The sequence below is a fragment of the Haemorhous mexicanus genome, chromosome 1, assembly GCF_027477595.1.
Source record: "Haemorhous mexicanus isolate bHaeMex1 chromosome 1, bHaeMex1.pri, whole genome shotgun sequence".
Taxonomy (NCBI): domain Eukaryota; kingdom Metazoa; phylum Chordata; class Aves; order Passeriformes; family Fringillidae; genus Haemorhous; species Haemorhous mexicanus.
Window position 1 is genome coordinate 148,779,190 of NC_082341.1, and position 14,740 is coordinate 148,793,929.

Sequence of the window (14,740 nt, forward strand, 5' to 3'; positions counted from 1 at the left end):
AAATTTTAGCTGTTTTTTAAAAAGCAAAAATACATCATGAAACTGAAAGAACAGCCAAGCTCAATCTTGATTCAATAAATCACAGAATCATAGAATTTCCTGAATTGGAAGGGGCCCACAAAGATCCTCAAAGCCCAGCTCCTACCTCAGCCTCTCTCTAATGCCATGGAGTACAAGGAGCACACTTTTACCCTTGTCTGACAAGAACCTAGGATGGGCCCAGCTCTCTGTGCTGGGAACACTACCACTTTTCTCCTGAATGCCCAGTGTCAGCTGGATGGATTCAGCAAATGTGGGAAGCAGCTGTGCTACCACCAACAGGTCCCCTCCCTGTCCTGACAAGGCAGATCACAGTCTGGGGGAGTACAGAAACTCTTCCTACACATCTTCTGCTGTGCCTGTCTGAGGTTACACATCCATCCCCAGCCACAGCCCATCCCACACACTGGTGGTCATGCAAGGCTGTGTGCCTGAGGCAGGTGCTTATTGGAATTACCATGCTCTGAACCTCAGGGCTTTGGAATCACAGCCCAGCTAGAGGAGTAGCAAACTCTAAGTGACAGCAATGTATGGCTGCCCTTACTGCTCTAGCGATTGAAAAAGACACTTGTAATGGACAGAGCTGATGAACTATGAGCTAAAAGCAGTTTGTGTTACTGCAGACTGTGTGGCAGCACAGGAGCCTGACGGAGTGGAAAACAGCTAAACTGGAAGTCTGAGATGAACTCTCTCTCTTACGGAGAGAGTTACATCTTCAATGCCAGCCTGTACCCAGAGTGACACTGCTGCTCCAGGCAGGACACCTCACACTGAAGCAGATAAAATGACATGCCAGGAGACATGAAAATAAAACTTTTGTCCTGCTGGACTGTGGTCTGAGGCAACATTCCCCAGCTGGGAGAGCACTTCTGTAGGAGCAGCAGAGAGATTTGGGCACAGGGCGTTCTGTCCATCCCGCTCAAAGGATGGATTGTGCACGGACAGCGAGGAACAGCGTAGGAGGCTCAGTGCAGCCAAAGTATTTGTATGCTAGCAGGGCATGCAGGAAACTAATAAGAAACATAGCTAGGATTTTATTTCCTATGAAAGGCTTTTCTTTTCTAATTTACAAATTATTTATATTTATTAAAATTTTCATCTTTGCCTTTATATATTTAGATTTTACCTTGACTGCTGAGACATCCCCTCAAACTTGTTTGCAGCCTTAGTTGAAGGTGGGCCCAAATCATTACCTGAGGTGAAAAAAAGAACAATTAAAAAGAAAAAAAAAATCATTAGAATAACTGAAATATAATCAGTAGAGGGTGCAATTTAAAGCAAAACATGTATTCCTCTATGAATCTTCTATGCAACATATCTCAAAGATCATTTAGAAATTAATTCTTTATTAATAATTTTGTAGCTGAAAAAGCAGAAGGGACCAAAATAATCCAAGATGACCTTTCATATAACACATTTTAAACAACTCACTGGCAGCTCTCATCTCCTGGCAAGGGAAGATTGAATGACATTGCTGTAGGGCATTTTTTTTTTTGAAATAGTGTTTCAATTTTCTCTGTATAGAAGGAGATACAGCAGGCCAGTATCAGATACATTTTTCACTGATGTTTACACTTTGCACTGTGAGGCACATCTTTTTAAAACCACCACGAATGTGATTTTATTCACAAAACATTAAATTTCTAAGGACTGGTTTTTTATCCTATGCAACGAACAGCCTTTACTGATTTAGTTACTAAGTTTGTATGTTCCCATAATCTGCACTTTAGGCATTGGTAAAGAAAAGATCTTGTGTACACAGAATTCTGTCAAAAGGCAGCAAAATCCAAACACAAGTGCTCTGGACTCCTCCAGCAGAAAGCTTCTCTTCATTAACAATCACCATTTTTAAGGTATAATGACACCAACTCCTTTGGCTTAGTGCCTTTTCACCCCTTTGCCTCTCCTTTTACAGCAGGTCAATCTCAGAACCAGATTCAACAACCATTAGTAAATTTTGTCATTGAAAGAGATGCAAAGTGACATTTAATGATCCAAGAACACAAAATACTTCTCATTCAAAAGAATGACACATTTTTCTAAAAGCCATTCTTGGCGCATTGATGTCTAAATGAAACAGCAGAAAAGGCTCAAGCTGTGCCTTGCTAAAAATATGTTTGTGTTTAAAAGTGGTGCAAAAAAGGAACTAAGGTAAAACAGCAAACATGTAGATCCTATGGATAAAGGAAGGAAAAATATCTCATGGTTGCTATGGAAATACAAAATAATCCAAATGACATTTTTAGAACATCTTTGAATAGTAACTCAATTTGCTTAGACATAAGCTAAGGATTGCTCTGCTTGAAACTTCAATTAATGCACAGATTAGAAGACAAATGCTGAAATTCCACATAGCAAGAAATATAACAACACAGAAGAAAGCTTCTGAAAGGAAAAGCAGTGAACATCTGACAATATCCTTAAGCAAAAAAACACAAAGGCAGATAGAAGAAACTCTCTCTTTTATAAACACAAAATTTCATACTAGCTTAAAAATCCAAATGGACTTTGAAACAAGCTTTTGTACAGATTTCAGCTAAGAAGAATGGGGAGAAGAGGCCCCTCTTCCATCCACTGAGGTTTAGCTTGCCCTGGAAAGCAGTGAAGGGACAGGAAAAGCCATATTCTTCTCTGGCCCTCCTCTGACAAGGTGCTTTACTGCTACAGGCTTCTTCAACTGCACACCTGCACCTTACCCGTATTTTCTTCTTCCTTTATCTGTTGCCTAATATGTTTAAGGAAAAGTTGACACCTGCTTAGCATCTAATCCTATCACACCTTTCATCCTAACAGTGCTACATTATACAGAATTCTCATATATGGTACTTTAGGAGCTGTTTTGGACTTAAATATTTGGGATTTTTTACATATTTGAAGTCCAAGCTCTTCAAAATGTCTGAACTACTTGTCTGAAAAAGTACAGGGCTGTTGGGCTCCACAACATAGGAAACATTTTTTCCCATATCACAGACCTCTGAGAAGTAGAGAACTGAAAATATTCTATTAGTTTATTCCTTGAGAAAGAGTTTTTGCTTTTCATTGGGCTCTATACTTTTCTTCTTGTTGAATCCTAGATTAAATCACACAGGAGTACCCCATGATTTACTAAATTTAACTCAATTTGCTAAAAAAAATGGTGCTTTTAGTCTAGCTTTTTTTTTTTTTTTTTTTATTAGGCTAATAATTATGTGCTTGTACTAGAATAGAGAGAGGATTCTCTTAAAATACAAGTAATATATGGATGATGCACTATGTAAGCACTGGATTCCAGTTTAAAAATTTACAGATTCATGGAAATCCTGCCACCAAAACTAAAATCACAGAAAATTACATGGGCCTGAGATTTACAGTTACCAAGAGAATTTGACTGCATAGAGCAATGTTTATTCAAAAGAGGAAGAATCTGAGTAGTCTGGAAAATAGTTTCCAAAAAGCATCTGTCAGAAAGGTATCCTGGTAAAAATAAAAATTAAAATGCTCTGTTTCTGTGTAACTTCTGCTGGTAGCAGGATGCAAACCTATCAGTCTTTGTGTATGTACAGACAACATCACAAAAGCCAAATACATACTGAGACAACACATTCCCACCAGGAAGGTGTGAACACTACAGGAGAGGTGTGGCCCAGAGCCCAAGGAAAGAAGCTCCTGTGGCAGCTGGGAGACCTGCACAGACACTGTGGCTCTGGGTGCCCCAGAGCTGCACCCCTGGTTCCTGAGCTGGGCACAGCAGCAGCAGCAGAGGCAAGGGCAGAGGAGAGCAGTGGCTGAGGGGCTGGGGTGAGGGCAGAGCCTGGGCAGCTAGGGCAGAGACAGGGAGGCACTGGAGGGGACTGGATGGGCCCCAGGGCAGCGTGGAGGATTTTCAGCTTTCCCAAGTGAGACTCGGCTGCGGCAGCCTGGGAGGCAGTGACAGGAGATGGAACTGCTGATTTATCTGAGCTGACGTTACATCAAGCTGCAATCATTGGAAAGCAAGCACCAGGTGAAAAGAAACCAAAGATCATATATCAGCCATCATAAAGGTTTTCCCCTGCCCTTTTGATTTGCATTTCAAAACTCACCCCAAGGAATTGGGCCCTTATTCTGGGGTCCATGAGGTAGTGGGCTTGGTGGGTCAGAGAGGGTTCTTTTGTGTCCTGGGGGTGGGGGAGGTGGTCTCTTCTTGGAAAGAGTGGAGCTGCCACTAGAGGTTTGAGTGCTTAGAGGGAGGGTTGAAGGTGGGCCTGCAAAAATAACAAACAACCTTCTTACAAATACATGTGCATAAACGTCAAAGCAGCACTGAAAAATTCACAGTCAGACCCACAGGGAAGTGCAGCAAAAGACTAAAATAAAAAGACAAGCCATGCCAAAAACACTGTTTAGATTAAACGACACATCCACCACATTTTTAACCATCTCAGCTGTGGGAATATAAGCAACTTGACAATAGAATGACATGTGTACTTATGTTTAAAAAATACAGGATTAATTGTGCCAAGATTTCTAATTTAAGGCATTGTTAAAAAAAAAAGGCATAATGAAATATTAAGTAATATTTATCACATGGGATTAAAACTGCTGTTAATGTATACCAGAATTAAAGCATATTCTATATCCTCTAATATGTGGGGAGGTTTTTTAACCCTCCAGACCATCCCATACAAATTTTGTTAATAAACTGGAAGGCAGGAGGAAAGAAATAAAAATATGCCTACAAATTTTCCTTTCACTTTCAAAATAAGATTTTTAGCCTGAGAAGATTTTCTCTAGTTCTTTTTTCTTTTTTCTGTAGATCAAATACATCAAACTATGCATTCCAAAAGCAATGCAAATTGTTGTACATGGTATGAATAAAATAAACATCAGAGAAGTCCTTTCTGGGACTGAGATTAGATATTTCATGGTAGCATTGCTTATAAGAGCCTATGCAGTCACCCCTACCCTTAAATACTTTTATTTCCCTCTGATTTAATGCTGGCACAAGTATTATTCAACACAATGCATGTTTTACACAATATGGGAACAGATACAGCTTGAAAGACAAAATAACCCAGTGGGAAGACAAGAGTTGTTCCTAATCAGCTTCAGCACTGACCTTCACAAAGGTCTCTACCAAGAAGCTCAGGGAAGCAGAGCCGGGTGCCGGCGGCAGCCAGGGGACGGCTGCTGGAGTCAGCTGCCACCACTGCCAAGAAATGCCTGGTAACACTTCCTGCAGCAGCTCTGCATCAGGCCAGAACAGCCCCAGGGGGTTTGTTGTTGGGGGGCTTTTTGTTAGTTTGTGGGTTTGTTGGTTTTGTCTTGTTTTAATCTAACTAACAACTCAGACTTCACTGCAGTCTTCACTTGCAATAAGTTTTCACGTCAGACAGCTTTGCCATCAGTCCACATAAATGCAGAAAATTGACATAAAACCTTAAAAGCAAAGTCTATTTATACCTGAAATTTCAAGTCTATTGTCAGTCTATTTTTTAGCACTGTAGAACCAACTTGCCTATTTTTGAAAAGCTACCTTATTTGAACAGTATTTGAGACAAAACCTTTAGTTTAGTTTAGTTACTTGACGTATATCTTACCATGCAGCACACAAAACTAGAGCTGCCTTCTTCAAAAACATTTATGAATATTCCCTAGAGGCAGCCTGGAAATGATCAATACCTGCACTCCTTCCTTATTATATATTATAGAAATATTGAAATAAGTAAGAAATAGTATTTGTTGAAATTCCTTAGGTGAAACATTTAACACTGACAAAAGTAACTTCAATGATTCTATAAGCATGAATGTGTTTGTCAAATATTTTCAGCAGGTGACCTCTCTCTTTCTTATAAACAAAAAAGAAAAATTTAATAGAACTGCCCCTGAAGAGTCAATAATTCAATCTATTCTCTTCCAGATTCAATCCTGGAAGGTCTTCTGTTGTGCAAGAGAATCTCTCAACCATAAGCCCAGCAGAGATTTTGGGCCTGGCTTAATTAATTGGTTACTTTTGTAAATGAAATTATATATTTTGCAAATGTTTCTCTCAATTTGCTTCCAAGTTCACAAAGCCATTAATTGTCAAGTCAAATGCCAGTGCATTTAATGATTGCTCCCCAGTTTGAATCCTCACCCTTTCTCAATAAAATTTCTTCTTTGAGCTTAAGTAAGAAGATAACTTAAACTGTGCACTGAGATGTTTCTGAAAGCAAAACCAACTTTTCTCATTCTAAATTTTGATTGATGATGCCTTAAACTCCTGCAAACTACTAATTCTTTCTTTCAGAAATACGAATCAAGGGTTGTTTGATTCGTGATGCAATGCGAATGTATTCAGGAATGGCAAAGGGGCAGGAACAGTCAATATCCGCTGTAAACCGCGAGGTTACTCCTAAAGCAGCGGCGGTCACACCGGGCAGTCCCAGCAGCCTTTGTCCCCTGTCCCCTGTCCCCGTAGTGCCGGTGTCCCACCGCCCCCTGGCGGCGGCGGCGCGCACTGCACCGCGCCCCTCCGCACCCGCCGCTCCCAAACCGCCCAAAAGTGGCTCAGAGCGAAAAAAAGGGGAGGAAAGGCATTGGAATACCATTGTGCGCTCATTGCAAAAATTCAACTTCAGGCATGAAGTGAAATTGGTACTTTTGATTGCCAATAAGAGGAAGAAATCTTCTCTACAAAAATAAACTGTAGTAGAATTTTTTAAAAACCCTTAGGTTATATGGCATGTTTTAGATTTCACATTAGTTATACATATCCAGACATTACTGAGGAGGTGCAAAAAATGCGTTCACGGCTTTGAGAAGTTCCCATGGCATACAAATGTGACAGGGAAAAGGTGTTTTAAGGTATTGCAAATCATACTTTCAGACTCCTAGCATTTGTTTCTGTATTAAACTCACAGAAGGAATAAACACAAATACGTGTGTCATACACTAATTATTACATAGCTGAAATACAAAAATAACTTATGGTCAAATAAAGTAAGAGACTTCAAAACATCATTTCAGAAAGAGATATAAAATGACATCATGCTTTGAATAAAGAAAACAGAGGGAAAGTGCTTGAATCAAAATCATTTTATGGAAACAACTGGTGAAATAATACAAGACCTGATGATGTATGAACTGTCTGTATAATTATTATAAAATACACTGTATCAAGGAGTCACTTAGGTTGGGAAAGACCTTTGAGATCATTGACTCAGACACTGTCAAGTCTTCCTTTAAACCACACCTCTGCTCCTGCGCCTTAGGGATTCCCTTCTTGAGCAGTGTCCTGGATTCCTTTTAGACTGTCTTCCAGGGGACTCTTGTCAGCCAGGCTCCTAAACAGGCCAAAGTCTGTCCCCTGGAGGTGCAAGGTGGCAGCTCTGCTGATCTCCCCTCCTTTACTTGTCTGAGAATCCGTGATTCCCCATGCCCCAGACAGCCTGCATCACACTCAAGTCCTCTCTTCATGAACAGCAGGCCCAGCAGGTGCCTTCCCATGCTGGCTCCCTCATCAGCTGAGCAGGAAAGTTCTCTTCTATTAACTCCAGACACATCCTAGACATTCCTGCCCCATGGGAACAAGGGCCAGCAATTGTGAGACTTCTCCCAGCTCTTACAGGGTATCTCACCTGCCTCTCCATCCTGGGTGGGTGGTCTCTAACAGATTCCCACCAGGACATCTGCCACCAGACACTCGACCCTACTGCCACCATCATCCAGCTCAGACACTCAAAACAGCCCCTAACCCACAGGGCTGCCCCACTGCCTGTCCCTCCTTGCCTGTCCCTTCTGAAGGGTTTACAGCCATCCATCAGAGTACTCCAGTGGTGTGAGCCATCCCAGAAGGATGGCAGCTGCAGTGCTCCTGCTGCACAATGCCTTCCAGCCCCTCCTGTTTGCTGCCCATGCTGTGTGCAGGGGTGTAGATGCACTTCAGTTGGGATACTGATCCTGACACCTTTTTGGGGGAGAAGCCCTAATTTCTACAAGAGTGTTTGGAGGCATTTCCATGCCTTGTGTCTCATGAGCCTGAAGGCCCTCACTGGCACACACACTCCCTCAAACACTGGTGTATTGCCCTAGGGTTACCTTGAGCAAGCCTGGGTTTTGTTCCTTTCCCCTTTCTAATCTAGTTTAAAGCTCTTTCAATGTGTGCTGATAACTCAGTGGCAGATACCATTGCTCCCTTCTCAGCCTGGCAGTTACACCCTCTCCTGCATTTCATTCCATGCAAATTCCCATCTTAAGTGCCACACCACACCCTTGCACTGTTTGTGGAGCTCTCCAGGAGTTCCTTTACACAAGTCTGGGCTGGGCCCTGTTGCCCCTGGCCCTGCCCATGTCCCCTCAGCTGCTGTGCTCTCACAGCTGCTGTGGCTCTTTCAGCTTTTTCACTGCCCTGAGGCTCCCCTGGCTAAGGAATCCCTCCTGTGCCAGGACCAGGGCTGCTCACCTCAGCAGCTGCACATGTCTGTGTATATCCACACATATATACACATAAATGTGTGTGTAAAACCAGCAGCTCAAAACAATTCCTGTGTGATATTCATAATTATATAAGGCTAGGCTGGGGTATCTTTAAGCAATAATCAGAGCAGGTACTAGATCAAAGGTGTTTTGTGATTTTAACTAAGCAGCAATTGAGCCAGTAATTTCCTCTCCAATAGATGTCTTAATCATGATTTCTCACATAGTTCAGAAGTTCACATTTTGTAAAGGACATGCCTAACACAAGCAAAAAACCAAAAACAAAACCCCAAAAAACTTGGCCCAGAAGTTTTTCCTTTTGCTTCTGTTGGGCTTTTTTTTCCCTCAGTTATGGGAAGTAAACGCTTACAGTACTAACTATTATCATGTTTTATCTCCTTTTCATATTACAAAGATCAGGTTTTCATGTGTAAATAGATCAAATAACCTCAAAATTATTGTACTAAGGTAAATAACTGGGTAAGATGTGCAATTAGTACACAGTAAGATGTGCAATTGCCCTTTAGGGTTTGTGCAGTTAGTGTAATAACAATTCATTTGTGTACTTGTGAAACCATGCAAAGCTGTTGCCACTCAATCAAGAAATGGTGGGTTTAGAGTGTAAAAACTTCACATGTGTAATTTTTTTTTACCACTTAATGAGACATAGGGGGAAAACACAGAATTCCTGCTAGTGGTAGAATGGACACTGCAAAGGAAAGTAACTTGTATTAAAAATAGTATTTTCATTAACAAGTGTTGCTATCCTTATTTTTAAATTTCTCATGAGTGACTTATTGCACAGATATTACTAAAAGCCTTTTCAGTTTGTCTTACCTAATATCATATATTTTCAGCACTGAAAATAAGAGCATAATTAAAGACAAAATGATCATGATCACTCTGAATAAGAAAGCTAAGAATATACATTGATTCAACATTAGCATTGGAAGTACATTAGATAATTAATGCTAAAAAAAAGGTTCAGTTTGGAAAGAAAAGATAAAAGTTATACTAAAGAATTTTGTGTTTTGGGTTGATTCAGAAATAGAGCCCATGAAACCAGCAGTTGTCAGCTAGTCTGCCCTTCCTATTAATCTATTAAAAAATACAAAGTCTTAGTGGAATAAGTAGCATTATTTAATCAGTGTGCAACACATTTATAAGAATATTAAAAAAAAAGTCTCCAAGCATATGCAAGAGAAGTATAGAATCCTGCAAGCATTCAGAAGAAACAGGATGACCTCAAAGGCTGAGGTAATGGAAATGAGAATAAATACATTTGTGCCATAAATTAGGAACTTCAGTTGCAAATGAGTAGAGACTGTATAATGCCTGCTGTGCCATGGTATGATAAAATCAGGGAAAAAAAACCTAGGACCAAAGGATTCTTTGATGTGGCATTTCTGGCAGAAACAGCAAATTTTACTGCTGTCCTGACATTTCCAGCCAGTTGTATTTCAGAAATCTGATTTAAACAGCAAAGGTACAGAGAAGAGTTAGCGTGATGAAAGGATAACTTGAACCCCAGGAGAATGAAAATATTCTTCAATCAGATAAGGTAAAATACCCTTGGTTTGTTTACTGTAACACCCCAGACATGGAGACCTGTACAATTTTCACCCAGGCAGAGCCTTGACACGGCCACCAGCCACAGAAACACCTCCAAAGCCAAAGGGCAATGCTGGTACATGCACAAAGTAACTTAGTGCACCAAAGAAGATTCCTCATCCTGTGTGCAAGGCAGTCAGACAACTTCTGAAGTTACTAATAAATTCAAATAAACTAATTTGGTTAGAAATTGAGTCTGATGTAGTGAAGGAACAGATGATGTGACTGTGTCTGCAGTGACACTGGACTGGAACCACAAAGAAAGTGCCTTTGGGCTTAGGTACCTCCTGTCAGAGCTGAGACAGTGTAAACTATGCAACCGTGTAGGTGTTGAAAATCCAAATTAACTTCATGATACAGAATTTATCCCTGACCTCCATGCTCATCTGGGATAAACAGGCAGAACCACTAAAATCAATTAGCTTTCAGCAGAGGTGAAGGAAACCTGGATTAGACTGCCTAACACTCCAAAGCTAGTTAGAAACATTACCACTACACTGGATTGGCAATGAAGGTTGTGCAAAATTTTATTTAGCTACTGAAGCAAGTAATGGAATTACTTAAATATTGATTTTTTTTTTTTTTGAAAGCTTTTTGTAAAACAATAGGCAGAAGACCTGCTAGATGTCTGGAGCCATAATGCAGGTATAAGTTGAAAAGAGCAATAAAAAAGATGATTTTGAGAATATTACAGGCTAGAGATTTGACTGAGAACAGAAGTAAGCTGACCCTAAGTAAGCTTAGATAAACTATTGAAAAAGGCACAGAGTGGTTGGCTCAGTGGCTCAGGCAGCCACTGCACTCCTCCTGTACTTTTCATTCTGTTAGGATTACTTAAATCTATGGCAGAGATAACAGCAAGTAAGACGTATCCACAAATGAGAATGTGGAGAAAAATACATGAAGGTTCCAGTCTTTTTAGGAATATTTTGAGAAATTATCAAATGAAAAATCTGGACATGGGCTATAATGATGTGTGGAGAAATGTAAAACCTCCCCATATCCCCTCCTCCAACTATTGTACCTATACAATTATTTTTTAGCCAGCATGTCCACTGAAAACCATGAGCAAGGGTGATGTGCCTGATGTAAATCACTTAAAACTTCCCTCCTCTCCCCCACACAAGTTCAGTGGATGGCTTCCTCATCACTCAGGAGCACCACAAAACTTTGCTACCCAGAACTTCACTGGGCAATGAAACAGAGGGATACAGGGAAGGGGTTTTCTTAAAAATAAAACGAGGTTTGGAAAGACAGTTTCATCTGCATGTCCCAAAGGATGTAAACTTATAAAACTTAAAAAATGTCTGCCTCCTTCTAAAATGCAGATCCACCTTCCCTGAAGGCTCCATGTCCTAGCAGGGGCCCATGCTATCTGCCAGGGCCTCACAGCAGCACAGGGACAAAGATCAGATTGTTTTCTGACAGAAGGTAAGCTTAAATTTAAAAACACATTCAGTGCTTTTGTTACTCTTGCTATTTAGGGAGCTTAGTGAAAAAAGTAACACTGTGCTTTCACATAATCTTAAACACAAGACATTCAAATGAACTTTCTAAATAAACACACACATCTGACAAGCAAGGCTGTGTAAACTTCAATGTAAGTGATATACTCTATTACTACTCATGCAAAAGAGGAGAAAAATTCTACAGGCTTATGTTTTCCTACACAAACAAAAAAAAAAATGTTTCAAATTTCAGATGTGTCAACAGTGTCTTATGGAAGTGGAGAGTCTCTGCTTCATTTTCTTTTAAATAATCTGAGAGCTGGAAGAGGGGAGATAAGAAGGAGCAGCACAGTTTAAAATGAACCATAAGTGCATCTGAAAATGATGCAACTACAGCAACCTTTCCACACTGATGAACTGCCCTATGCATTTGTTACTTTTTTCTCCAACTTTTAACACAGGCATGTATACACAGAAGTTTCTAATTTCACAGTATTGTTGAGTGGATATCAACCAAAACTCCACTCCAGCATCACTCACAGGCTGTAGAATTTCAGCATGTTTGAAGCAGAGAAGCATTGTGACTTTAACATAACGGCAGTTCCATTCAACCTCTCTGACTTACCCTGTGAATCTGACATTTTCCACTCTGATGAAGCAGTTAATGTTACATTAGAAGGCAATTTTGTGATAATATTATTTTATTGTGATATAAATAAGGATTTCTTTGCATAACCTCTGACATGAAAACACATGAAAACTCAATGCCTCAATTCTTTCCGAGTAGCTTTAGTGTTGTGTTGACTCCTTGTTTAGGAACAGCTAGGAAAATGCCTAACATTTCAGAAACCAAAATACATACTTAGAATGAAATATGAACATAAATATTCCCCTTCCTGGAGAAAAAGACAATTTTCTAGGTAAGTCTGTATGAGGCCTCCACTGTATACTGACAAAGAAATAAAGTTCATTAAAATGTGTTGAAAGCTGGCAACATACTAGGCAGTGTGTACAGATACCAGACACAACCTCATTAACTTTCTTCAGGAAATGGGATACATGATTAACTTCCAAATCTTGCAACTTTATGACAAAAAAAGAAGTTATTCTTGATCATGAAGGAACATTTAAGCCAGTACATTGTGTTTGCAATGGACAATCCATAGCAGGCTGTGAGACAGAGCATGTAAAAGGGATGGGAGAGGGGAAGGAAAAAGTAGAATCTTGTCATGCCAACAAGCAGGTTGACACAGCAAAGTTACAAGGAATTCAACTCAGTTCCCAGGGAAACATGGATTACAAAATCTCATGTGAAAAATGCAAACCCTGGCAAAATCACTTTGCCTCATAATGGAAAACAAACCTGTTTAAAGAGAACCAAGGGATCCATTTGAAAGTTGCCAATACATGACAAAGACTGATGGAATAGTAGTGCTTAAGCACAGCATCTGAACATGATGCCAACACTGTCCTGTCCCTTTTACTCTTTCAGATATTGGTGAGAGCATCTCTGCATTTTTCCTAAACAAAGTCAATTACCAGGTGAGAAATGAAGTAGTGCTAACCAAAGGTAGCAGCAGCACAGCTGCTGAAGTGCTAAACTGTACTGTAACCCTCATTACAACTAAAGATTTCTCTAACAAGTCTACTGTAAAAACACAATTCATCAATTTCTAAATTAAACATGTAAAAAGGAATTAAAGGTTTATTTGTCCTAAAAAGTAGATCTGCACAAATTATAATATAGCAAAAAGTTTTGTTCCATAAAAATATCGTCCAGACTTGAAGATGAGAGATATCGAGGTCAAACCATCACAATCCACTGCAGCTGCAAGTCTCATAAAATTAAGTGACTTTAATTTAGCAGAATATTAGTTTATTCCTCACCCATTCATGTTCAGTGTTATGAATGAGTCTATTACAAAGTGTCCCCCAGGTCTTTTAAGTTTAGGACATGCATTGTACCACACTACTGCATCAGTAAGAAGAACATGCTGTTTCTTGAAACATTGCCATGTCCTTGGTTAAAGGAAGGGCAACAGTGTTAAAATCACTGCTTGCAAGTGTAGTTTGGAGAGAGACTTACCTTTGCCAGCATTTCTAGGAGGAAGAGGAGGAGCATCAGAAGTCGGAGAGGTGGGTGAGTCTGTGCTTGCAGAAGCAAAGATCTGATTGGTAAAGGCTCCATAGGAGAGTCTTTGCTTGTCTCTGGGAGTGCTAAATGAAGGGTGGGTCAGTTTGTCTTGGGGAGAAATGCTTGAGGAGTGACAAAAGCTTTGGGGTCTTGGAGATCTTTCCTTTTTTATAGGACTAGGCTGTGAATAGAAAAACAAAGATATGATACAGCTGTCTAAACAGTAATTATAGTTAGCATGTTTGGAAAATAGCATACCAGAACATAATTTAGTAAACATGAATTTTTTCTTTGTTGGACAAATAAACCCTCATTTCTCCCCTTTTCAGCAATTCAACCTGAAAGGTCCTCTCTTCTAAATGAAAATTAAGATTGTACCATCAACAAATCATCATGAACACAAAATTAGATTTAATGGTAAAACAGGAAATGCACACTAATAATATACTAAATAAAATGCCAATAAAAGCCTGGCAAGTTTTAGAATTTAAAAGTATTTTTCAGGGAATATAGCACATTACTCAGACTAGACAATTATCCTCAAGTATCAAGTATATTACCCCACTGATGCCTAGTAAAGATAAGCAAACACTTTTGACAGATCAGATTTATTTGGTCCCTGAACTAGCAATATAATCCATGATACAGCTCTTTTTAAACACATCTAATTGCTCTTTGAAGAAATTTTACACATTAGTTTTTGCCTGCTGTATGTTAATGGGTGCATATGTAGCACGATCTGTTTCCCTGCAGCTCTGGTTCAGGTTATTATCTCCAGCACAGCATCTCTCATCCTCCAGAGGCTCCTGACACAGATGATTATTTTATTCTCTACTGTCCTTGAGGACATGCAAATTACTTCTGTTTCCGAATTTTTCAGTCCCAAGTGTCACAGAAAATGAGAAGTTATCCACACTTCTTTCTGCGGCACTCATATAAAATAGGAGAGGTGTATTCGCATTTATTGCAGAAATAGAGCACACAGTAATTAACTGACTTGCTAAAGTAGGACACTGAGGCTAATTTTTCACATGCTGTAGGATGGCAATTATTCTATGCCCTCAAGTTTTGCCTTTTCATAACTTCTTAAAAA

At 39.8% G+C, this 14,740-nt stretch overlaps 1 protein-coding gene across 2 annotated transcripts in view; it reads right to left on the bottom strand.

Annotated features, from left to right (window-relative positions):
• The window catches only part of ASAP1 (ArfGAP with SH3 domain, ankyrin repeat and PH domain 1), a 141,316-nt gene that overhangs the window by 12,287 nt on the left and 114,289 nt on the right, over window positions 1-14,740 (bottom strand). For both annotated transcript variants that reach the window (XM_059867184.1, XM_059867190.1), the window contains 3 exons: window positions 13,600-13,828; window positions 4,101-4,262; window positions 1,166-1,232 (listed from right to left, as the gene is read on the bottom strand). In XM_059867184.1, coding sequence (XP_059723167.1) covers window positions 1,166-1,232; window positions 4,101-4,262; window positions 13,600-13,828 — 458 coding nt within the window. The remainder of the gene's footprint in view (window positions 1-1,165; window positions 1,233-4,100; window positions 4,263-13,599; window positions 13,829-14,740) is intronic.